At 44.3% G+C, this 26,739-nt stretch overlaps 1 protein-coding gene across 2 annotated transcripts in view; it reads left to right on the top strand.

The window, feature by feature from the left end:
* The first annotated feature begins 212 nt into the window (after positions 1–212).
* LOC141160874 (uncharacterized) overlaps positions 213–26,739 on the top strand; it is a 43,177-nt gene continuing 16,650 nt past the window's right edge. Inside the window, exons 1-6 of one of the 2 annotated variants that reach the window (XM_073645670.1) lie at positions 213–415; positions 14,858–14,900; positions 21,356–21,389; positions 23,243–23,764; positions 23,858–23,906; positions 24,017–24,053. In XM_073645670.1, the coding sequence (XP_073501771.1) occupies positions 23,363–23,764; positions 23,858–23,906; positions 24,017–24,053 (488 nt within the window). In that variant the 5' untranslated portion in view covers positions 213–415; positions 14,858–14,900; positions 21,356–21,389; positions 23,243–23,362. The remainder of the gene's footprint in view (positions 416–14,857; positions 14,901–21,355; positions 21,390–23,242; positions 23,765–23,857; positions 23,907–24,016; positions 24,054–26,739) is intronic. The other variant, XM_073645668.1, reaches the window with a different exon arrangement.

The raw sequence follows: 26,739 nt of genomic DNA, 5'->3' as shown, positions 1-26,739 counted from the left end.
GTGGGTTGCTTCCTGGCAGCTGAGCTTTAGTTGCTGTTTGATAATCATACACATCATCCATAGCAGGAAGGACTATGACAGAATAAGCCGTCACCAGATTTACTGCACAGAATCTCCTGCTTTTCCCTCTTCTAGAGCAATGATCAGCGCTGCACGAACACTCACCGAAAGGTGGCGCCAAAGAGGCAGCTGACGCGGAACTGTTTCTCTCCAGTCTCTATTCCTGACCGGGAGGATTTCTCTGCTACCCCCTCCCCTGTGCTTCCGTTATCAAGAAAACGGGTCTGCAAACAGATTTCCGGAAGTCTGCTCCGTCCGGGAGGTCTGATGTAGGTTCTCCGTCCACAGCCGGGAGTCCCGCCGGTAACAGCAGCCTTCTGTCGGGGGGTTATCTGTGAAATCGAAGGATGAGCAGGTAATGACTGACCGCCTGTCCTCACCTTACACTGCCTGCTATGGAGACACCTGGCTCTGATGTCCTGAACAGCAGGGTGGGGGAGGGGAGATTTCCTTTGTAAAACATGAAGTTACTTACAATGAAGTCACATAGACTGTGATTAGTTTTGTTGTGTTTTATTTTTTTTATTTTTTTTTTACTCATTTATTTTTTTTCCTCCAAGTGTTGTATAGTCTGTGTCACCACTGGATGAAGTCGCCGCCCTGGTGCCCACAACGACAATTACAGTGATCTGAGTGGAGCAGGCATATTATTGCGGCTGCTCCTCTCAGATCACAGTAACGACAGGGGCATACATCCAGCGTTGAGTACACATCACTGGATGACAATACCGCCGCAGCCCTGGTGCCCGGACTTGTGCTCACCGGTTATTACTGTGATCTGAGCAGCCACAATTACGTGATGACTACGGTCAGATCACGAAGGCTATGTGCCCACAATGCAGAACTGATGCAGATTTTTCTTGAGCGTTTCTGCCTCTCCCTGGCAGAAAAAAACACATGCGGATTTTATATGCGTTTTTTCTGCCAGGGAGAAGCGTTTAAGCATTTTTACATGCATTTCTGCATGCGTTTTTTCAAGCACTTTTCGGCTATGTGCCCACGATGCAGAAATGAAGCAGAAAATTTCTGCATCTCCCTGGCAGAAAAAAACGCATGCAGATTGTGCATGCGGTTTTCCTGCAGAATTCATGCGGATCCACATGCGGGTTCACATGCGTTTCCGCATGCAGATTGACAAGCGCTTTCCAGGCGATAGCATCACTTGGAAAGTGCTTGACAACTAGGTCACACTGTATAAATCCATGCAAACAGCATGGATTTATACAGTGTGAACCGTAAAAATTAAAACAAATAAAGCTATACTCACCCCCGAGGCCCCGGCGTGGCTGCAGCGCTGGTTCCTGGATGCCAGCATATCGCGAGACAGAGCGGTGAAGGGCCTGCGGTCACATGACTGTGACGTCACCGCAGGTCCTCAAGCGATGCCGGCATTCAGAGACAAGCCGCCGGACAGGTGAGTATAAACTTTATTTGTTATTTTATTCTTTTTTTACAGGTAGAATGGTACCCAGGTCTGGATGAGAGTCTCCTCTCCTCCAGAACTGGGTACCATCCGCACATAGAGACGCATAGAAGCCGCTTGTAAAAATGTACAGTCGCGGTTTCTATGCGTCTCAATGCAAGTCAATGGCGGGACTTCCGCTGCGCTTCCGCAAAATTAAATGACATGCTGCGGATTTTTGTACGCAGCATAAACGCTGCGGAAAAATCCGCAGCATGTGCATAGAACATGCGGAATCCCCTTGGGGACCATGGGGTGCGGATTACCTAGCGTTTCACAAGCGTTTCCGCAGCGGAAATTCCACAGCATAAACGCTTGAAAAACGCTACGTGGGCACACAGCCTTAGCATCACTTGGAAAAGTGCTTGACAAGTTGGTCACACTATATAAATCCATGCAACCGGCATGGATTTATATTGTGTGACCATCTTATGCTACATTAACCCCTTAACCCCCGAGGGTGGTTTGCACGTTAATGACCAGGCCAATTTTTACAATTCTGACCACTGTCACTTTATGAGGTAATTACTCTGGAACGCTTCAACGGATCCCCCTGATTCTGAGATTGTTTTTTCGTGACATATTGTACTTCATGATTGTGGTAAAATTTCTTCGATATCACTTGCGTTTATTTGTGAAAAAAACGCAAATTTGGTGAAAATCTTGAAATTTTCAAAATTTGAATTTTTATGCCCTTAAATCAGAGAGATATGTCACACAAAAGAGTTAATAAATAACATTTCCCACATGTCTACTTTACATCAGCACAATTTTGGAACCAAAGTTTTTTTTTTTGTTAGGGAGCTATAAGGGTTAAAAGTTGACCAGCGATTTCTCATTTTTCCAACAAAATTTACAAAACCATTTTTTTAGGGACCACATCACATTTGAAGTCACTTTGAGAGGTCTTTATGACAGAAAATATCCAAAAGTGACACCATTCTAAAAACTGCACCCCTCAAGGTGCTCAAAACCACATTCAATAAGTTTATTAACCCTTCAGGTGCTTCACAGGAATTTTTGGAAAGTGGAATAAAAAAATGAACATTTAACTTTTTTCACAAAAATGTTACTTTAGACCCAATTTTTTTTATTTTCACAGGGGTAACAAGAAAAAATGAACCCCAAAATTTGTTGTGCAATTTCCCCTGGGCACGCAGATATCCCATATATGGGGAAAAAACACTGTTTGGGCGCACGGCAGGGCTCGGAAGGGAAGGAGCGCCATTTGACTTTTTGATTGTAAAATTTGCTTGAATAATTAGCGGACGCCATGTTGCGTTTGGAGAGTCCCTGTGTGCTCAAACATTGGAGCTCCCCCACAAGTGACCCCATTTTGGAAACTAGACCCCCCCCCCCCCCAAGGCACCTATCTAGATGCATAGTGAGCACTTAGAACCCCCAGGTGCTTCACAAATTGATTCGTAAAAATGAAAAAGTGGAAAAAAAATACTTTTCCATTTTTACGAATCAATTTGTGAAGCACCTAGGGGTTCCAAGTGCTCACTATGCATCTAGATAGGTGGCTTGGGGGGTCTAGTTTCCAAAATGGGGTCACTTGTGGGGGAGCTCCAATGTTTGGGCACACAGGGGCTCTCCAAACGCAACATGGCGTCCGCTAACAATTTGAGCCGATTTTCCATTCAATTTGTTAGCGGACACCATGTCGCGTTTGGAGAGCCCCTGATGTGCCTAAACAGTGGAGTTCCCCCACAAGTGACCCCATTTTGGAAACTATACCCCTCAAGGATTTTATTAAGGTGTATAGTGAACATTTTGAACCCAGAGGTACGACACAGAATTTGATAACATTAGGTCATCATATTGAATAAGTTGTCATTAGTCTTGAGCGCAAGTGCTTGCTACTTGAGTTTGCATCTTGTACTCGGGTATGCACCATGTACTGCGTGTGCTCGAGTGACATGCTCGAGTCCCCGCCCGGATGTTTCACTGTTATTAGACACCCAAAAAAAAACATGCGGGGATCTCTCGTGCATGGCAGGCAATCCCCGCAAAGTTTTTTGGGCCGTGAAGCATATGGGGCGGAGACTCGAGCATGTCACTCAAATACCCACGATAGTCAATGCATACCAGAACACCCGATGCAAACTCAAGTAGCGAGCACTTGCGCTCAACACTAGTCGCCATATCGTCATCTTTTTTTTTTCTTACTTTTGAAAAAAATCCCAACCCCAGCCCTAGCCGTAGCACAACCCTAGCCTGAGAGTTTATTTTTTACGCCGTTCCTCATGCGGTATAAGTGATTAGACGACCTTATGCTTCGGGTCGGTGAGACTACAGCGATACCAGAATCATATGGGGTTTTTATGACTGACAGCTGTCACACACTAAAAGACGCATTTTTTGTAAAATCTAGTTTTTTGCATCGCCATATTTTGGCAGACAGTCAAATGATGGCTTGTTTTTTGCGGGATGAGTTGACGTTGTTATTGGTGCCATTTTCAGGCACGTGACATTTTTTGATCGCTTTCTATTCTGATTTTTGGGAGGCAGAATAAACAAAAACCAACAATTCAGGAATTGTTTTTTTTTTATTCTGTTCCGCGTGTGGTAAAATTGATAAGGCAGCTTTATTCTTCGGGTCAGTACGTTTACAGCGGTACCACATTTATATCGTTTTTCTATGTTTTGCACTTTTACATAATAAAAGCAATTTTATAGAAAAAAATATTTTTTAGCATAGCTTTATTCTGAGAGCTATAACTTTTTTATTTTTCGGCTGATGGAGCTGTATGGCGGTTTGTTTTTTTGCGGGACGAGATGACTTTTTCAGCGGTACCATTTTTATTTATATTTGTCTTTTTGATCGCGTGTTATTCCATTTTTTGTTTGGCGGTATGGTGATAAAGCATTGTTTTTTGCTTCGTTTTTTATTTATTTTTTTTACCGTGTTCACTGAAGGGGTTAACTAGTGGGACAGTTTTATAGGTCAGGTTGTTCCGGACGCGGCGATACCAAATATGTGTACTTTTATTGTTTTTTTTTTTTATAATATTTATTGATGGGTACATTATATTTTTATTTTTGGTGGATTCTTTTTTTTATTTTTAATATTTTTACAATTTATTTTTTTATTTTTTTTTCACATTCTGATAGTTTTTATACTTTATCCCACTATGGGACTTTCACTTTTTTTTCTCTGATCGCCTGCATGGCACAGGAATGCAGCACCATCCCTGTGCCATGCAGGCTGTCTGCAATGGACAGGGAGAAGATTGTTTGGAGATGCACTACGCATGTCCAAAAATTCTTCCTGCTGTCTGGTGACCCGGATGTTGTCATGACGATCGACTTCGATCGCAGCATCGCGGGGGTTAATGTGCTGGGAGCAGTGCAGGACCGCTCCCTGCACATAGTACCGGGTGTCAGCTGTGACAATCAGCTGACACCCGGTGGCGATCGCGCCCGCACAGCCTGTGTGCGCGCGCGATCGCCATGACGTACTAATACGGGTCTGGCTCTTAAGTCCCAGGGCACAGACGCGTATTAGTATGTCAAATGTTGTTAAGGGGTTAAATGCAGCATGAATAGTAAAAAAGAAAAAAAACATTACTCTCCCCTCTGGTGGCCCCCGGTCTCCCCTCTGGTGGCCCCCGGTCTCCCCTCTGGTGGCCCCCGGTCTCCCCTCTGGTGGCGTGCTCTGTCCTTGGCGTCCCGCGGTGTTCTCAAAGGACCTGTGTTGACGTCATTTAGTCAGCTGACAGGTCGCGCGACCGCCGACGTCAGCGGTCGCGTGACCATCACATGACCAAATGACGTCAGTACAGGTTCTTTCAGAACACCGCGGGACGCCGAGGAGACCGGGGGCCACCAGAGAGGAAACCATAATGTTTTTTTGGTTTGTTTTTTTTTACTAATGGTACCCGGGTCGGATCAGAGTCTCCTCTTCTCCAGACTCGGGTGCCATTCTCGCATTGAACCGCATAACATCCGCATGCATACATGTACACATGCGGATGTTATGCGGTTCAATGCAAGTCAATGGCGGCGATTATGCACAAGAAATGGTTGTGCTAAGATTTTTCCGCAATGATAATCCGCAGCGGAAATTTCCGCACCATGTGCAGAGCACATGCGGATTATCATTGGGATACATGGCAAACAACTTAACAAGCATTTTTAATGCGCTTTCGCGGTGGAAATGCAGCCACAGAAACACATTAAATCCGCATTGTGGGCACACAGCCTAAAAGTTCTCAGAGCTGGCTTGAAATGCCAAAAGTTGTAATAATTTATTTACCACTTTTAAAGCAGTTTTACACCATAATTCTGGCATAAGCTGCTTGATGAGTCAGGGCCTATGTGCGGTGTTTGTTTACACGTGTGTATTAAAATTTAAAAAAAAAAAAAAAAAACCTTGTGAAAGAGGCTTTTTTTTTTCAACAATGTCAGTTTTGATGCATTTTTGGGAGGCTTTTTTGCTCTAAAAATGTGGTGGCTAGATGGGACATTACATTTATTGTCTTTTTTAAGACTACTTTGTGCATTTTTTTTTTTGTATAGTTGGTGCTTTTTTTGCAAATGCAGCATACTTTAGGTGTGGCTTCCTTATGTTTACCTGGGATTGAATAATGACTTAGTGGTTGATTTTAGGAAGCATCATAATCCACGGTCAACTGCATAACATAAATGTAACCTTTCAGGCATAACAGGAAACAAAAAGGAAAAGGGTACAGAACAGTCCTTACTTCGGCTGAGGTCTGGCCACTCAGGGTTAGCAAGAGCACATGGTCCAGTTTTAGGACAAACACAAGTGCCTCTCTCTCTCAGAAGCTAGCTTCCACACACTGAACACCACCTGAGTGAAAAGGCTGGCTATTTAAAGCCCAGCCCCCGCCCTGGGGTGGAGATATGGTGGATGGCCTCCCGCCCGCAATACAGCCATCCATCTATAAAACATGCCCTTTTTAAATGGCTGTTTAACCTTCTCTGCACCTACTATGCTGGAGAAACTTCCATGTTTCACATGACTGAAGCTAACAGCCTCAGTGAAACATCTCCCTTCCAGTATTTTGCCAGTGACTTTGTCACATATCCCCCCTCTGCCGGGGGTTTTGGCACCTTCGCTTACTAAACATGGAAGTCTAGACAGGGCATCTGCGTTGCCATGTAGTTTTCTTTAATAACCCCCCACGACAGCACACAGGAAGATGTAACCCCACCCTAATAGGGACAGGAAATACGAAGAGGTTTAAATAGCCCCTCCCACATCCTCCCTCCAGTGTTATTTCCTGTCCCTATCAGGGATGAAGCAGTCATCCCGGTGTGCTGGGCCGGCGACAGACTCTGGGGGAAAGCTACTAACCGGGCAGCGGAGGATCGAGCGGTCTTTACCTCTCCTCCTCAAGGCGCTGCTCCCGTCTCCTCCGGATTTCGTGACCCCCCCCCCTACAGTCCGCGCTCTCGGGCAAGGTCTGCAGGATCTTCTGACAGGAGGCCTCTCTGAGTTCTCCGGTCCATCTCCTCCTCGTCTCCCCCACTGGATGCGCGGGCGATGCCAGCTCCAGGATGTGGAGCGCACGCCACTGCGCCGGAAGTGATGTCAGACGCTGGGCGGTGGATGATGTCACTTCCGGTAGTTTGCGTTCCACTGTGGACCGCATCAAAAAGCTATGGGGGAAAAAGAGCGGAATGCCGCCGGTGATCAGAAATCTTCACCTGGACACCGAGGGAGGAGCCCTCTAAACAGAGGGAGGCGCTGGTCCGGTCGCCCATAAAAGGAGCCCTGGACAGGAAGACATCTACAGGTAGGACAAAACCATGTCTGTTGAAGCTTCTCGCTCTGCATCTGTAGAGACCAGCGCCGGTCCGGTCCCAGTAAGTATAGCACTGGTAGTCCATCTCCCAGATGCAGGAAATAGTGATTATAGCTCCCCTCCCCTTCTCCCCTCTCTTGTAGGGGGACAAGGAACCTGCATCTGGAGAAAAAGTTAAACCGTCACGCAGATGTCCCATCTGTACAAAAAAACTATCGTCCTCCCATAGAAAGCCCCTATTCAAGTACTGTACGGAGAAGATTATCAGGCAGGAACAACCTTCCTTAATGGAGGAGATAAAGGGGATTGTACGTCAGGAGATCAAATCCTCCTTAACCTCGGTCACTCTCCCTACGCCCTCACCAGCCAAAAAGAGGAAAATTAGCCCGCCAGAGGGAGGGGAGGAAGACTCTCAAGAAGAGATATATATCTCGGAAGATCTTCCAGAGGAAGGTGAACTAAGTCCAACCCCTGATAACTCCCAACGAGAGAGATATTACTTTCCATCAGATAGCTTGGAGGAACTCCTCATGGCAGTAAGGAGAACTATGGAGGTCGAGGAAGAAAAAGTGCCCCAAACAGTACAGGATCAGATGTTTGGGGGGCTACGTTCCAGGAAAAAATTAGTGTTCCCTATACACCAGAGTATTAGGGACTTAGTCTTAGAGGAGTGGGAATCTCCAGAAAAGAGATTAAATACCCCTACAGAGTTAAGGGATAGATTTCCTGTAGACAATGAGACAGCAGAATGCTGGTCTGAAGTCCCAAGAGTGGATATCCAAATTGCACGAGTATCAAAGAAAACAACACTGCCCTTTGAAGATTCCTCTCAATTAAAAGACCCCTTGGAAAGCAAAATGGAGGGACTACTCAGAAAATCCTGGGAGACCTCGGCAACACTATTAAGCACCAGCGCAGTCTCTACGGGCCTAGCTCAATCAATGGCTCGTTGGCTAGATCAACTTGAGGAACACCTAGTTTCAGGCATCCCTACCGCTTCTACAGACAGCTACGGGGTTTTTAGCAGACTCCTCTGCAGAATCCGTGAGAGTAGCAGCAAGAGCATCTGGGCTATCAAACTCTGTAAGAAGGGCCCTATGGTTGAAATCCTGGAACGGCGACGTGGCATCAAAAATGAAGTTGTGTTCCATCCCCTTTAAGGGGAAATACATGTTCGGGCCAGCCCTAGATGATCTTCTAGAGAAGGCCTCAGACAAGAAGAAGGCCCTCCCGGAACCTAAGAATGTGAGGAAGAGGCCTTTTCGTCCCTCCCAAGAGCAGACCCCTCAATATAGGGGTAAAGGCAAAACCGGACGATGGAGCTACCCAAAAGGTGGAGGAGGCAAAAACCTTTTTCTCTCCCAAAACCAACGTCCGAACAGGCCAGGACGTCAGGACAGTCGGGGGCCACATCTCGAGTTTTTTCCCTCAGTGGAAAGAAATCTGCTCAGACCCATGGGTCCTGAGGGTAGTCGAGTTTGGAGTAAAAATAAATTTCTCCTCCTATCCTCCACAGAGAATAAAGTTAACACAGCTCTCTTGTCAGAATCGGCAGGCCACCCTGATATCCGGTCTTACAGACCTATTGTCCTCAGGGGTGATATCCCTGGTTCCTACAAGAGAGATAGGCACAGGACATTATTCCAGACTCTTCCTAATAAAACCAAATGGCTCACACCGAGTTATAATCAATCTAAGGCCTCTGAATCAGTATATCCACTACCAACGATTCAAGATGGAATCCATCAGGTCGACGGTCCCCTGATAGGACCGGACCATGTCATGGCCACAATCGACCTCCAGGATGCATATTACCACATCCCCATACATCCACTTCACAGGAGGTTCCGAAGATTCGCAGTGGCTAAGGGGGATCAAATAGTCCACTATCAATTAAATGTTCTCCCATTTGGAGTTTCATCAGCCCCGCGAATATTTACAAAAGTCATGGCTTATATCAGGGGTCAGAACATTTCAATAGTACCATACCTCGACGACCTGTTATTAATCGGGCCCTCAGTACCAGTACTCCGAGAACATCTACAGTTGACCACTCAGATCCTATCGTCTCTGGGCTGGTTAGTGAACCAGAAAAAATCAGATATGGTTCCCTCCATGACAAAAACATTTCTAGGAGGACTATTGGATTCGCACAGCCAGATGTCATTCCTGCCCAAACAAAAACAGGTCATGATAAAAGCAAAAATCAATGTCCTAAGGAGCAGAAGATTAGTATCATTAAGAGACGCCATGTCGGTCCTCTGGTCTATGACATCCTGTATTCAGATGGTGGCCTGGGCTCAGGCGCATACCCGAACATTACAGACCCACATCCTTACGAATTGGGACGGATCCCCATGGTCTCTGAACAGGAGAATCCCTATACCACCACGAGTAAGGACCTCTCTCTCTATTCTGGTGGCTGAACGGAAAAAATCTGAACAGAGGAGTACCATGGATCCAGAATCCGCTGGTAACCATAAAGGTGGATGCCAGCGAAAAGGGATGGGGAACCATGGTCTCCCAAGAGCTATTCCAGGGTATATGGACCAAAGAGGTGAGCCAACGCTCATCAAATTTTAGAGAACTAAAAGCCGTAGAGGAAGTCCTCAGAGCAGCAGAGCCTCTGGTCCAGAAATCTCACATTCAGATATTTTCAGACCATATCACCACGGTAGCCCACCTTTGTCATCAAGGGGGCACAAAATACAAAAGCTTAAAAGCAATCTCAGCAAGAATATTCTCCTGGGCCGAAGAACATCTTCTATCCTTGTCGGCTCTTCATAGCAAAGGTTCAGTCAATATCCAGGCTGACTTCTGGATGAATCTTTGTTCTGCTTAAGGAGAGGGGAGCCTAAACCCAGACGTCTTCTAGATGTTAGTCGAGAGATGGGGCTATCTAGAGGTAGATCTCTTCGCCGGACACCAGAACGCGAAAGTGCCTCAATATTTCTCCCTGGATCCAAACGGCCCTTGCCTGGGCGTGGACGCATTCGCTTACAAATGGGAATTCAAACTAGCGTATGCCTTTCCCCCACTACCTATCCTTTCAAAAACCTTACAGAAGATAAGGACCGAAGGGACCAGAGTAATCCTAGTGGCCCCTCACTGGCCAAAAAGAAGTTGGTTCGGATTGTTAACCAGTCTGAGTGTGGAGAGCCCTCTAATCCTTCCTCCCATCAAGGATCTCCTTCTCCAGGGAACGATTCACCATCCGGATCCCGAGAGACGACACCTAACTGCCTGGCTTCTGAATTCCTGATATTAAAAACAAGAGGCCTCTCAGAGAAAGTCATCAAAACTCTCCAGAAGAGCAGGAAACCTGTAACGAACACCATTTACCATAAGATCTGGAAAACCTTCTTAAGGTGGTTTGCACCCACTCGCCAAACCCACATAGGGCTGATGTGGCTCAGATTCTAGACCTTTTACAAGAAGGTCTGGACAAAGGTCTCAGACCTAGTACTCTTAAGGTAGCGGCGTTAAGTTCGTACTTTGATCAAAGACTAGCGGAACATCAGTGGGTGAGAAGATTTGACAGCAGGCACCCGCATCCACCTTAGAGTAACAGACCTGGTTCCCCCCTGGGACCTTAACATTGTTCTGAAAGGGTTAACCCTTCCACCCTTTGAGCCCTTATCAACCATAAGACTGGACAGGCTGACCTGGAAAACGGCTTTTCTGGTGGCAATAACTACAGCCAGAAGAGTGTGTGAACTACAGACCATTTCGGTCAACGAACCCTAGAAAGACAAGAACCTATTTGTCCATATACAAGGTCCAAATAGAGGAAAGAAAGCAGCAAAATCCACAATAGCCAACTGGATTAAGAGGGCGATTACGGAGGCTTACCAGATCCAGGATCTACCTCCTGCCGCAAAGCTCAAGGCCCATTCTACAAGGGCGATATCTGTCTCCTGGGCTGAAAAAGCCAGCGCATCCATCGAAGAGATTTGCAGAGCTGCCACCTGGTCCTCAATTCATACTTTCTCCAAACACTATAGACTAGACCTAATGTCTGTTGGAGATTTAGCCTTCGGAAGGAAGGTCCTTCAGGTTATTGTCCCTCACTAGTATATCTTTGGTATACCTCCTGTGTACTGTCGTCGGGGGTTATTAGAGAAAATAGAATTAGACTTACTGCTAATTCGGTTTCTAATAACCCACCACGACAGCACGGGTAATTCCCTCCCCCTCGCTTATTGTTTCTACGACAGCTGGATCAGTAGAAATAAAAATTAATTTGAAGCATCTATACTCTTATGGTCCTTTGTAATAACACTGGAGGGAGGATATGGGAGGGGCTATTTAAACCTCTTCGTATTTCCTGTCCCTATTGGGGTGGGGTTACATCCTCCTGTGTGCTGTCGTGGTGGGTTATTAGAAACCAAATTACCGGTAAGTCTAATTCTATTTTCCGGGCCTGTGCTCCACCGAAAAAACTAAGGTCCCGGAATACCAGGAACCACCCAGTCACCCGGGCATTCCTCCCCATCCTTTCCCTCATCCATCTTAGCGGAGCATGATCTGATACTAGCCTGAACTTCCGGCCTTGTAAGTAGTATCTCAGGGTGTCAATTGCCCACTTGATGGCCAGGCAATTTTTTTTTTCACAATAGCATAGTTCTTTTTTCATGGGATAAGACTGCTCCTATGTCGACCTCCAGGCATCCGTCTGGACCACAAACTCTTTATTGAAGTCAGGCGCTATCAAGGTCCTGCTACCATGGCGAAATTCGGGATAAATCGCCGATAGTATCCCACAATTCCGAGAAACGCCCAAACCTGTGTCTTGGAGGCCGGTTGCTGGCAATTCTGGATTACTTCCACCTTGTTCACTTGCGGCTTTATTTCGCCGCTTCCAACGATGTAGCCCAAGTATTTCGCCTCTTCTCTTCCTGTGGCGCATTTTTTTGGGTTTGTGGTAAACCTGACCTTTCTCAGTGCCCAAAGTACCACCTGGACCTTCTGCAGGTGACTTCCCCAATCTGGGCTGAAGATCACGATGTCGTCCAGGTAAGCGGCGGCGTACTTCTTGTGCGAGGTTAGAATCCGGTTCATGGCCCTCTGGAAGGTAGCTGGGGCTCCCTGCAGACCGATCAGCATCCTGGTGTACTGAAAACACCAGTCAGGTATAGAGAAGGCAGTCTTCTCCTTGGCATAAGAGAATTTGCCAGTACCCCTTTGTTAGGTTCAGGGTAGTAATGTATCTGGCAGGCCCCAGCCTTTCAATAAGTTCATCTACCCGGGGCATCGGATAGGCATAAAACTTAGACACTTCATTTAGTTTCCTGTAATCGTTACAGAATCGCCATTCTCCGCCCGTCTTCGGTACAAGAACAGTGGGGCTGGCCCAACCGCTCTTAGACTCCTCGATGACGCCCATGCTCAACATTCTCTGCACCTCTTTGGAGATCACCTCACAGCCTGCTTCGGGGATTCGATATGTACTCTGGTTCACCCGTACATGTGGTTCCGTCAAGATCTCATGCTCCACAACCTGCGTACATCCGGGCAACTCTGAGAACAGGTCACGATTTCTCTTCAGCAGTTCTCGGGACTGTTGTTTTTGGGCCAGTAATAATGTCTCTGCCACTGTGACATCCTCGACCCTGGCTTCAGGATTGGCCCCCAGACCTGTAGCCCCACAGTTTCCTGTCCCGCCACGGCTTCAGCAAGTTGATGTGGTACATCTGGTGCAGCTTTCTTCTTCCTGGCTGGTGGATTTTATAATTGTATTCACTCAACTTCTCGACCACCTCGTACAGCCCTTGCCACTTGGCCAGAAATTTCCTTTTGACCGTGGGTACTAATCCCTGGTCTCCAGGGCTGAATTGTCTCAGCCTTGCGGCCCGATTGTAGACCCTGGCCTGGGCTTCTTGTGCCTGTAGGAGGCTCTCATTCACAATTGGCATCACCCTCGTGATCCAGTCCTGCATTTGAGCCACATGCTCGATGCCGTTCAAGTGGGGTGTAACCTCTGCTTCCCTGGTCTCCTTTGCCATTTCCAAAGTCCCCCGAGGGTGGCAGCCGTATAGCAGCTCAAACGGTGAGAATCCCATAGAGCTCTGGGGAACTTCCCTAATGGAAAACAGCAGGTATGTCAACAGGCAATCCCAGTCTCGCCCATCCTTCTGCACGACCTTCTTCAGCATAGACTTCAAGGTCTTGTTGAATCTCTCTACCAGGCCGTCCGTTTGCACAACTCTGGACGTTTGTATACCATCCGCAATCTGGAGAGTCTTACACAACTCCCTCATCACCTTAGACATAAAAGGAGTTCCCTGGTCCGTCAGGATCTCCTTTGGCAGGCTAGTCCTGGAGAAATTATGCACCAGCTCTCTTGGGAAACTCCTCTGACAGGAGTATAGCCATGGTACCGCCTCCGGATACCGAGTTGCATAGTCCAACACTACCAGGATGTATTGGTGCCCCCTGGCGGACTTGATCAAGGGCTCGACAAGGTCCATGCCTATTCAGTCAAATGGGACCTCTATAATAGGCAACGGTACTAGGGGGCTGCGGAAGTGGGATACAGGAGCAGTTAGCTGACAGGTGGGGCAGGACCGGCAGTAATTCACAATCTCTCTGTGACATCCAGGCCAGTAGAACCTCTGCAGGACCTGTTCCTAAGTTTTGTCTACCCCTAGATGCCCACCCAAGACATGAGAATAGGCCAGGCCTAATACCTTACGCCTATAGGGCCCCGGCACCACCAATTGCTCTACCACTTCCCCTCTCATCTTGATTACAGACACATTATCAAATGCATTCGATCCTGCATCTGAGCAGTACCAAAATTAACCCCAGAAACTCCCAATTCAGGAATCTCGGCCTCTTGGGTCACCGTCTCGTCCTCATCACCGGTAAGGACACATAGGGGGAATTCATCTGCCTCTGACTGCGCTGGAAATTCATCATGGGGGAAATGGCTACGTCCTGAGTCACATGGTACGTCTGCTTTCCGCCATAAGCCCCAGAACAGGCTAAAGTCTCGCCCTATTATTATTGGATATAGCAGGTCCTTAACCACCAGACCTCATAGGACTCATCCCCACAGTTAATATGTGTGGTCACTCTGGCCACAGGATAATCATTGGCGTCAAGTGCATAACATAAATGTAACCTTCCAGGCATAAAAGGAAACAAAAAGGAAAAAGGTACAGAGCAGTCCTTACTTTGGCTGAGGTCCAGGCCACTCAGAGTTAGCAAGAGCACATGGTCCACTTTTAGCCCAAACACAAGCTTCTCTCTCTCAGGAGCTAGCTCCCACACACTGAACACCACCTGAGTAAAAGGCTGGCTATTTAAAGCCCAGGCCCCACCCTTGGGTGGAGATATGGTGGATGGCCTCCCGCCTGCACTACAGCCATCCACCTATAAAACATGCCCTTTTTAAATGGCTGTTTAGCCCTCTCTACACCTACTATGCAGGAGAAACTTCCATGTTTCACATGACTGAAGCTAACAGCCTCAGTGAAACATCTCCCTTCCAGTATTCTGCCAGTGACTTTGTCACAATATATATATTTATATCACAGTGTTGTGTTTTTTTTAGGACTGAAGCCTGTGCAGTCGCTTCCAAAGTCAAACTGTGCAAGGTGAGATATTTCCTTCCTGTAAGCCACAGATGTCAAATTCAAACACACAGAGGGCCAAAATAGAAAAATTGGATAAAATCACGGGCTAACCAGTATACAGAATAATGGGCCCCACATGGTCCTCCATACAGAAAAATGGGCCCACATAGGGGTGGTGGTTCTGGTGTCGCGGACCAAATAAAACCACGCAAGATTTGGCCCACGGGCCAGAGTTTGACATGTATGCTGTAAGCAAAGTGTCTAAACATCTGATCATGAAGACTGATGAATAGTGTAAAGCAACCTTGCACTTGATCCATGTTGCCCCGCACATTATTATTGTTATTGTTAACTGGTACAGGAGGAGAGAGGACCCTGCATGCGAGGGCTCACAATCTACAAGGGATGGGTGAGGATACAGTAGGTGAGGGTAGAGCTGGTCGTGCAGCAGTATGGTGGAGCGATGGTTACTGCAGGTTGTAGGCTTGTAGGAAGAGGTGGGTCTTCAGGTTCCTTTTGAAGGTTTCCTCGGTAGGCGAGAGTTTGATGCTTTGGGGTAGAGAGTTCCAGAGTAGGGGGGATGCACGGGAGAAATCTTGCATGCGATTGTGGGAAGAGGAGATAAGGGGTGAGTAGAGAAGGAGATCTTGTGAGGATCGGAGGTTGCGTGCAGGTAAGTACCAGGAGACTAGGTCTCAGATGTATGGAGGAGACAGGTTGTGGATGGCTTTGCATGCCGTCGTTAGGGTTTTGAACTTGAGTCTCTGGACAGTGTGGAGCCAGTGAAGCGTTTGACAGACAGGAGAGGCCGGCGAATAGCGGGGGGACAGGTGGATTAGTCAGGCAGCAGAGTTTAGAATGGATTGGAGGGGTACGAGAGTGTTAGAGGGGAGGCCACAGAGCTGGAGGTTGCAGTAGTCAAGGCGGGAGATGATGAGGGCATGCACTAGTGTTTTTGCAGATCCGCGGTTGAGGAATGTGCGGATCCGGGAGATATTTTTGAGTTGGAGTCGGCAGGAAGTGGAAAGGGCTTTGATATGTGGTTTGAAGGAGAGATGAGAGTCCAGGGTTACCCCAAGGCTGCGAGCTTGCAGGATTGGGGAGAGTGGGCAGCCATTGACTATGATGGATAGGCCAGTTGGGGCGCTTGAGTGAGACGGTGGAAAGATGATGAATTCTGTTTTAGGCATGTTAAGTTTTAGAAATCTGTCAGAGAAGAACGATGAAATGGGAGCGTGGCCTGGCCGGACATGTTGATTGTTCGCTTGCCTTGTATTCGGCTACAGGATGGACTGGTGCCTTTCTTCATCCAGATTGAATGGATGGATTAAGGTTTACTTGTTTAAATGTGTTTGTGGGGTTTTTGTTTCTATAACTTGTTGTCTGGTTCTTCAAATACTAGCAGTCAAGTCGACTAAGTGGAAATACTGTAAAAAGGGTTATAAAAGAGAAGAGCAAGGTGGGATACCTTACAAGTCATCTGTGTTTTTCAATCCCTATATAACTAGATATAGTGGCTGATAAAGTAAAATTCCTTTCATGGACTGTCAGAGGTCTGGGGGACTCCTTAAAGAGAGCGGCGGTCATGGAGCGTATCCGGATAACCTGCCTGCGGTGGTGTGTCTCCAGGAAACGCACTGTGGGAAAAATTGTGTTGTGGGTATGAAATATTCCTGGATAGGCCACAGCTTCCACTCTACCTTCTCCACATATTCTAGGGGGGGTAGCATCCTAGTACATAGGACTATCCCTTTTGATTTAATTGATTCCAAGATAGATGGAGAAGGCAGATTTGTGGGCATCCACTGTAAAATATTCACAAAAGAAATTCTACTTGTGGCAGTCTATATTCCTCCTCCATATAACATTACTTTGAAAAATATTGCATCACTAATGAATAGGATACCGGGAGTTCCAGTGCTTTGCATGGGAGATTTCAATAATGTTTTTCATCCATATTGCAATAGATATAAATCAGACACTGCTACAAAAACTGCCCCCATAACTAAATTTGGAGAAATATCAGAACAATAAGCGTTCGCACGGTTAGAAAAAATCCTTTGTGCTCAGGAGGAAAATAGTCCACTGATATCTAACCTGAACCTCCGGCACTAATAAATGAGGAAACCATGGTATATAATTTCAAAAAATATTTGTTTGAATTCCAAAAAGTGACCATAATGAGAGAGTAACCAACGGAACGTTTCGTTTTGGCTAATTGCCTTTATCAAGGTTTATCTGTGTCAATGAAAAATATTACATTTAATAAGGTCACACAAATAATAAAGCCACACATATTACATACATATATAATTTTAACATGCATAAAGCTCGTATGCACGGTTGTCAAGTAGTAGGTCACTTGTTTCAAATATAGGTGATCATATTCAAGCGCAAATTGTACCTATAATGTAAAAAAATAATAATCATAATAGTGATGTTGCTCAATAAGAAAAGCATCCAATGCCATATAGAAGGGGGAAGTGGAGAAAGGCAAACCCAGAGATCCAAAGGTATTTGTTTTAGAACAACCATGAAATAGGATGTTTAGAGACATAGTATAATATATAGCAGGTCATGTATATGCCCCAAAGGTTGCAATATTATATATTGCACTATGTCTCTAAACATCCTCATAAAATATATACATATATATATATATATATATATATATATATATATATATATATATATATATATATATATATATAATATTTTTTATTTATTTACAGGGTGGTCCAAAAGTAGGTGGCCAGAAAATAACATTTATTTTGATTTATATATAAAATTATATTTACTAACACAAGCATAACATTGACAATTAAATTTTATTCTGAACAATAATACAAAAGCCTTTAAATTTTATCAACGCAGGTTCTCAAACTGTTTTCCATTACAATTTGCACAGCTTTGAAGTCGCCTCTTATGCTTCGACAAACTTTTTTGCACAAGTCTCTTTGGGTATTAATTTCTTGAAATGCATCTCTTATGTAATTTTTCACATCACTAACACTTTTTGCTTTTCGACTATAAACTTTGTGAGGAATGAAAAGTGGAATCTGATTGGTTGCTAAGGGCAACTGAGCCAGTTTCACTTTACACCATGCTCAGGGCCCCGGCATTTGCCCGGGTGCTGACGCTGGACCTGGCGCCAAGGGTTTAAACAGACTTAATCAAGTGCTGACAGGTGATATGATTAAGGAATTCTCACAGCTGCAAAACGAATATGGGTTACCTCCCTCTGAATTCTATAAATACTTACAATTTAGGCACGCATATCGGACGGAAGGCATTGTTTTGGAAGGAGGGGTACCCCAAAACTCAATAATAAAGAGAATAGCTAATCTACACAGTTCTCGTGGACTGATCTCCTTACTTTATAACAGTCTCTTAGACATTATATTGACAAACCAACCGATGCGATCAAAAGAGAAATGGGAGAGTGTAATAGGACCCATAGAGGAAAACACTGGTCAGATATCCTGGAAAGAGTTCCACAACTGTCTTTAAGTGAATCCCATAGACTGTCCCATATACATGTGATACACCAGGTATACAGGACACCTCAATTCTTATTTAACGTAGGATTTCGTTCAAGTCCCCACTGTACTGGATGCAAAACTAACATGGCAGATATGCTTCATATGATGTGGAACTATCCTAACTTGGTGTCCTTTTGGAAGAGTGTTGTAGCAATGATTAACAGGGTTTATTCAATTGACATAGAGCTTTCACCATTAGTATGTATATTGGGATATGTTGAAGATCTGACTATTGATGAGTACGGCAAAATTGTGGCAGCACTTATGTTATATATGGCAAGAAAATTGATAGCCCAAAAATGGATAGCAGATCGGGAGCCTATGATATCAGAATTTATTGATAAAGTTAACTGGCTAGTAAATTTGGAAAAAGCATCTCTTTTTAGATGTATGCCTATCTCTAAATTTGACAAGATATGGGGTCTATGGATTGATGGCTCTGGTTCGACATCTAGGGAACTGAGGAGATTTCACCTTGGCTTGCTTTGAGTTACGTTTATATGATGCCTCAAATTAAACTTCTTTGAAAATTAATTAAAATATTATTATTACTTCCACAAGTTATATGTAATTGGATTGACTATTGTTACTATGTTCAAATATTTGTTCATCTAATTATGCTGGTTTTGCAGAGCCAAGATGTATAAATAACTCCTGTTTAATGCCTCTAAAGGTTGAGGGGTAGAGAACTGTGTTTCTCCAATGTTTGTCTGGTGGTTGTTGTTTTTTCCTTTTTCTTTTTTTCCTTTGTGTAAATCTTTCTAAAAATCAATAAAAAACATTTTATTTAAAAAAGAAGAACAATGAAATAGCGGACAGACATTGTGGGATTCTGGTTAGTAAGGAGGTGATATCAGGTCTAGAGAGGTAGATCTGTGTGTCTTCAGCATAGAGATGATACTGAAAGCCGCGGGACTCTGAGCTGTCCCAGGCCGAAGGAGTAGATGGAGAAGAGCAGGGGTCCAAGAACTGAACCTTGGGGGACACCGACAGATAGGGGGCGAAATGAGGAGGTGGTGTGTGAGTGGGAAACGTTGACTGTCCGGTCTGTTGGGTACGAGGAGATTCAAGATAGGGCCAGGTCTGTGATGCCAAGAGATGAGTCTGTAGTAAGAGGGAATGGTCCACTGTGTCAAAGGCAGATGGCAGGTCCTGGAGGAGGAGGAGGACAGAGTAGTGTCGCTTGGATTTGGCAGTTAGTAGGTCGTTGGTGACTTTAGTCAGGGCAGTTTCATTGGAGTGATGTGGCCGGAAGCCAGATTGGAGGCGGTCAAACAGAGAGCAGGAGGAGAGGTGGGAGAACTGTTCAGAATGGACGTGTTGTTCCAGTAGTTTTGAGGCATAGGGGAGAAGTGATATGGGGCGATAGCTAGTCAGAGAGGATGGGTCAAAGGAGGGCTTTTGAGGATGGGTGTGATCGAGGCATGTTTGGAAGACACCAGTTGGATGGGTGTGACTGAGGCTTGTTTGAAACATGAAGGGAAGATGCCAGTTGTTAGTGACAGGTTGAAAAGGTGGGTTAGGGTTGGGATGAGGATTGTGGTAATGTTAGGGATGAGGTGGGACGGGATTGGGTCAAGTTCACAGGTGGTGAGGTGTGATTTGGAGAGTAATGAGGAAAGTTGATCTTCCCTAATGGTGGAGAAGCTGGTTTTGGAGGAGGGTTGTGCAGATATGAGGAGGGGATGTGGGGACTTTAGGCAAAAGCTTTGTCTGATGGTGTCCATCTTCTGCTCAAGAATGAGGCAAAGTCTTAGGCTGAGATGAGAGGAGGCGCTGGGGGACGGAGGAGAGAATTGAAACTGTTGAATAGCTGTTTGGGGTTGTGAGATGGTGAGGATATGAGAGATGAAGTAGGTTTGTTTTGCAGCAGTAAGTGTGGACTTGAAGGTAGTGAGAGACTGTTTGAATGCGATGAAGTGCTCGTTGGAATGGGACCTTTTCCATCTCCGCTCAGCAACCCTGGAGGCCCTTTGCAGTTCTTTAGTCATGTTGGTGTGCCAGGGTTGCCTATTGAGTGTGCAAGCTGTGGAATGTGTGGGAGGGGCGACTGAATTGAGAGCTGCAGCTAATATTTTGTTATATAAAGCGGCAGCAACATCTGCATCGTGTAAAGAACTTATGCCTGTGAGAGGGAGAAGGGATTCAGAGTGAGTTTAGGTCAAGGTGTTTGAGATTTCTGCGAGGGTGTGCAAGTTTGTGAAGTAGTAAACTGGTCCTTTGCTAAGTGAAAGGGAAATGCAATGTAAAGAATGTAATAGGTCTGCAGTGATGCTGGATTTGTGGTTCTGGCTGATGGCCCAAATGTCTTTTGTGTAGATCTGGATTATTGTTGTATTTTCTGTTTGTTAAAAGGGTACTCCCATCTCAAAGATCCTTTCCCAATATGTAGTAGATGTAATAATAATATTAGCAAATACCTCCAATTAGAAATGTAGTATAGTTCTTCTGATTTGCTTTGTCACTTACCCCATGTGCAAGACATTGCAGTATCTTAGGTATCCATGGTTGCGACCACTAACTGTCACTATATGAGTGGTCCTAACCATGGATACCTAGGCTATTGTAATGTCCTGCACATGGGGAAGGGACATAGTGAATCAGAAGAACTATTCTAATTGGAGGTATTTGCTAATATTATTACACTTACTACATATTGGGATAAGATCTTGAAGATGGCAATTCCCCTTTATGTTCCTTGTCAGAGCAGGCAAAACACTCAATCTCATATGATTGCCCATGCCCAGTGTCCAGGTCTAAGCAGTGCTGCTAACAAGACATCCAGCGAGGTGCGGTCATGTGGGCGATTAGTCCTTTATGACAAGCGCCTTTTGGCCAGGATCGTGCAGATACGCTGCACTTGCAGATCTCACTGTTTGCACACTACTGTATGGCAATTTTTGGACTCTTTTCTGACTGTGGTTTCTTTTCCAGGCATTGGGAAAGCTGGAAGTTCTTGACCCAGAAGGTATAAAGTCATGTTTTATGATTTTTTTTTTTTTTTTTTTTTAAAGGTCCATTTTCAAATATAGCTTGAGTTCATTATAATAATTGTTCCGCGCTCTGCACAGCAGGGACGTGTATGCGTGCTGCTGTGCAGGAAATAAGCTTCTTATCAATGGAGGTCCCACTAATCAGAATATTTAGATCGCACTTCAAAGAACACTGTCAGATATACTTTACACAGGTGGTTTTATCATGTTTATCAGATTTTACCAACTTTCACAGACATTTAACTGCATCACTTTTCAATTTGCAAAAAAAAAGGGAGCATGAAAATTGAGCAAAAAAGGAGCAACAAAATGAGCTTTAGAAACTTTAACTACCGTATTTTTCAGACTATAAGACTCACCGGACCATAAGATGCACCTAGATTTTAGAGGGAGGAGTAAAATAGAAAAAAAAAAATGTAAGCAAAAAATGTCATGATGCCCTGTTAAGGGGGAGGGGGTCTGCTGCTGACACTGTTATAGGAGTAATGTCCCCCAATTCTGTTAATATCCCTCATCCTGGTATGCATGGCCCCCCTCATCCCTCTTCTTGGTATGTATGGCACCCTTGATCCTGGTAAATATGGCCCCCCTCACACCCATCCTGGTATGAATGGCACCTTCATCTCTCTTCATGATATGTATGGCACCCTTCATCCCTGAATATATGGTCCCCCTCATCCTTGGCACCCCCTGTTCCCAGTCACGCTGCAGAGAAAAAAAAAAAAGCAATTATACTCGCCTCCTCTCTCCTCCATCGCTGCATCCCGCTCTGCCTCCTCAGGGTTCTCACTGTGTGAGCCGTGCATGGCATAACTGCCATGCGCTCTCACACAGCGAGATGCTGTGCCGGAATAGTCACTGCTCCCCACGCCGGGACTGTGTGTGTGGGGAGCAGTGATCATTCATTCTCCCTAATAAGCACGCACACTGTAGCCGCAGCACAACTCCTGCTGCGCTCGCTGTCAGCGTGCCCGCTATTAAAGTCCATGCAGTCCCGGCGTGAGGAGCAGTGACTATTCCGGCACAGAGCGGGACACAGCGCTGGAGGAGAGAGGAGGTGAGTATAATTGTTTCTTTTTTTTTTTTTTTTCTGTGCAGCTCGACAGGGATCAGGGGGTGCCAAGCATACGAGGATGAGGGGGGCCATATATACAAGGATGAAGGGTGCCATACATACCTGGAGCCACACTTCAGGCACTGTGTGCCGGCTATTAAGGAAAATGAATATTCACCGCTCCCCACGTCGATGGGCGTGGGGAGCAGTGAATATTCATTTTCTTTAGTAGTGGGCACAGTGTAGGCTGCAGCAGGCGGCTGCTGCCTCCTGTGTCACGCTACTTCGCCACTGTCTCTTCCCCCACATCCCCCACGACCCACAGCATTTCTGTATATCTGACTATAAGACGCACCCCCCACTTTCCTCCAAAATTTTGGAGGAATAAAGTGCGTCTTATAGTCCGAAAAATACGGTAATCATTGGAAAATGAGAGAACAAATACGATTATAACAATCTAGTATATTACACATCATAAAATAGCTTCATATGAATTATATAGTGTAGTCGGCTTGTGGTGTATGGGACCGCTGGTTATCCAGATAGTGACCGATGTTGCACCACATTAGTCGTTTAATTAACTATACATTGGCATGAAAGACAATCTTCAATAGTAATTTTATGAATGTAAGTTATGTAAGAATATCATCAAAAATGTAATTTATTTCAGTTCTTCAATGCAAAAAGTGAAACTCATATATTATATAGGGTCATTACAAACAGTGATTTATTTCAAGTGTTTATTTGTTAATGTTGATGATTTATGTCTTACAGCAAATGAAAACACAAAAGTCATTATCTCAGTAAATTAGAACAATTAACAAAAAACCACCTGAAAAGGCTTCCTAATCGTTTAAAAAGGTTCCTTAGTCTGTATCGGTAGGCTCCATAATCATGGGGAAGACTGCTGACTTGACAGATGTCCAGAAGGCAGTCATTGACACACTCCACAAGGAGGGTAAGTCACAAAAGGTCATTGCTAAAGAAGCTGGCTGTTCACAGAGTGCTGTATCCAAGTATATTAATGGAAGGTTGAGTGGAAGGAAAAAGTGTGGTAGAAAAAAGTGCACAAGCAACCAGGATAACCACAGCCTTGAAGAGATTGTTAAGACAAGGCCATTCAAAAATTTGGCGGAGATTCACAAGGAGTGGACTGCTGCTGGAGTCATTGCTTCAAGAGCCACCCTACACAGACGTATCCAGGACATGGGATATCCAGGACATGTCAAGCCACGCAAGACCAAAAGACAACGCCAGAAGCATCTTACCTTGGCCAAGAAAAATTCCCTATATAATGTAAGTAATAATATGAAAATGCATCTGTTCTATGCAGTGTGTTCTGTGTCTACAGGTTCTACAGGGTTTTTTAATATTTGTCCTTTCTTGTAGCGACCTGTAAACTTACAAAATGAGAAACTACAAGTGCTCGGACCTAAAGGTAATCGTGTTACTAACACAGAAGCCTCCAGCAAGGCATGGTGTTTGTGGATTGATTTCTGTTCTTATGAGCAGTGTTTTAATAATACATTCTTAATTTACTTTTTACAGAGGAAGTGGATATTCATCCTTGTGATTCAGCATCAAGGTAGTTCACTAATCTACTGTTTTATGTTTCCTAATATTTAACATAAAGTATTATGATTTATACTTTTTTTTATAAAACTTCTTAAATGTCAACCTTTTTGATCGATGGAGATTAGGATCCACATTAATCACTAATAGTAAGGGCTCGTGCAGACTACCACTTTTTCTCCACATCTGAGAAATCAGTCTGCTTCTGCTAATCAGACTCTGGCCGGAGCGTGATCTGATTTTCTTGGAGGTGGAGAGGGAAAAGAAAAAATTCTCCACCTTCTCTATAATGTCAGTCCGTGAAAGTAGGACTGCACTAGGATGTTATCCAAGTGGTCTGATTTATTTATTTTTTATTTTTTTTCCCCACAGACCCGTAGAGTTGAATTGGCTTGTGAATAGCAAAATATGGCACCACCTGTTGTTCATAGTGTACAGCTATGCACAGGTCCACCTAATGAGCTGCCGCTGGTCCCACATGCTCAGTCTATCACTCTCCCCACAGTTCTGTGCATAGTAGTTGTCTGTTTACCACGGAGCAGCCAGTTGCAATAGGCATCCGCCCTGCTTGTCGGAGAAAAGAGCAGCGCCTCTACAGCAACATAAAGACCTTAGGGACTATATCAGCAGCTGCCAGAGGGGGAAGGGGACTGATTCTTTGCAATAGCACTGAAGGGGGAAACATGAAGGCAAAAGAAATAAAATGGAAAAAAATTATTTTATGCTAGATACCCTGCAGATTAGTTCAAACCAACTATGGGAAGCATTTCAAAACTTTTAGTATGAAAATGATTCAGCAGAAATAAAGATTAAGAAGATCTGATATTTGTTCAATCAAATTAAGCAAATTTATCAATTAGAACTAATTGTAATAGCATCAGAGACATAACAATCATATCTTTGATGATCATTGCTCCTATGGCCATCTGGCTAGGTGTAGGGAACAATGAAGGCGACCAGACATTTCTGTAACATTTACATGTTTGCAGATTGCGCCGCTCCCTAATTCATCTTCATTTCCTGATCAGTGATGCAAATCCCATGCGGGACATAATGCATGGAAAATTGATTTCTACCCCTCCAGCAGATTATTAGTGACATTTCCTCAGTTGGTAACTACAGCAGAGGATTCACTGTGCCAGTATATGACCTTGTGTCACTGCGTTCAGCATTATACGGCTCCCATATTACTTCTGTAACAGAACAACCAATAATGGTGATAGACCCAAAATGCATGCAGCTATGAAATTACAAATACTTCCTGAATGACTTGAGGTGTAACCTAAATAAAATAGGCAAACCAGTGCTTAATACTATTCTCTAGTAGGGTTACCTTCTCAATTACCAAAATGTTAGCAGCAGATCAGAATCTGTAATGAGGTTTTTTCTTTGTAATCTGAGCAGTATGATGTAGGGGCTGAGACCCTGATCCCAGCGATGTCACCTACTGGGCAATGATTTTCTATTTCATTAAAATTAGTGTTTTATCAGCAGAAGATTATCACTACACGAACAGCTGCCTCATGCCTCCCAGTCCTGCTGCTCTGTGTAACCACGCCCTCACCACTGATTGGCAGCTTTCTGTGTACACTGTATATTGACAGAAAGCAGCCAATCAGTGATGAGGGCAGGGTCATACAGAGTTCAGCATTCAGAGAACTGGTAAATCTTCAGCAGAGAAAACCATGATTGTATCAAAAAGATTTCATGAAGACCAGTAAGTGACACATTGCTGGAATTGGGGTCTCTGCCTCTACATCAAGCTGCTCTCAGATTACAGTGGAAAACCTGGTGACAAATTCCCTTTAAAAACCAGACACTTTTTTGTTTTGTACTTTCATTTTTTCTCTCACCTTCTTCCCAGAGCCATCACTTTTTTTTCTCTCTATTGAACCTTATAATGGCTAGATTTTTTTGCAGGAAGAGATGTAGTTTTGAATGACACCATTCACTTTTAACATTTGTACTGGAAAACATAAAAAAAAAAATCCAATTCTTGTGAAATTGTGAGGGAAAAATGCAAATCTGTAATGGATTTTGTTTTCATGACTTTTATTCTCTGGTAATAATAACTCTGAAACATGATTCTCCGTACAATTTAGGCAATACCAATTTTGCATAGTTTTATTACATTTATTTAAGTGGCGAAAAAAAATTCCAAAGTTTTTGTTAAAAAAAAGAAAAAAAGGGCTTTATCTCCATGTAACAACTTTATTTTTCCATTGATTTGATAGAGCTGTGTGAGGACTTTTTTTTGTACGGCAGGCTAACAGTTGTATTGATACCAATTTTGGGTACATTGTGATTCTAAATTTTATTGCATTTTCTTTTAGGGAGGAGTGGTGTCTGAAAAACAGCAATTTTTTTTTTTTTCTTCATTACGGCTTTTATTGTATAGGTTAGTCATATTTTGATACACTGGACTTTAACAGACACTTTTTTTTTTCATTGGTTCATCTTTAAAGGAGAAAACATGGGGTGATTAAAATTTTTATATTAATTTTCTTAAATTCTTTTTTTTTTTTTTTTTGTCTATATCTTATGCTACATACTGCAATACCATAGTATTGTGTTACTGTGGAGAGTGGGCAGTCATTAACTTTGATGGATAGGTCAGATGGGGGAGTTGAGTGAGGTGGGGGAAAGATGATGAATTCAGTTTTATCCATGTTTAATTTTAGAAATCTAGCAGAGAAGAA

The sequence above is a fragment of the Phyllobates terribilis genome, unplaced genomic scaffold (assembly GCF_046119375.1).
Source record: "Phyllobates terribilis strain yellow unplaced genomic scaffold, ASM4611937v1 Scaffold_9__5_contigs__length_417890890, whole genome shotgun sequence".
In the NCBI taxonomy this organism is placed as follows: domain Eukaryota; kingdom Metazoa; phylum Chordata; class Amphibia; order Anura; family Dendrobatidae; genus Phyllobates; species Phyllobates terribilis.
Note: the sequence above shows the minus strand (reverse complement) of the source record. Positions and strands in the feature narration are given on the sequence as shown.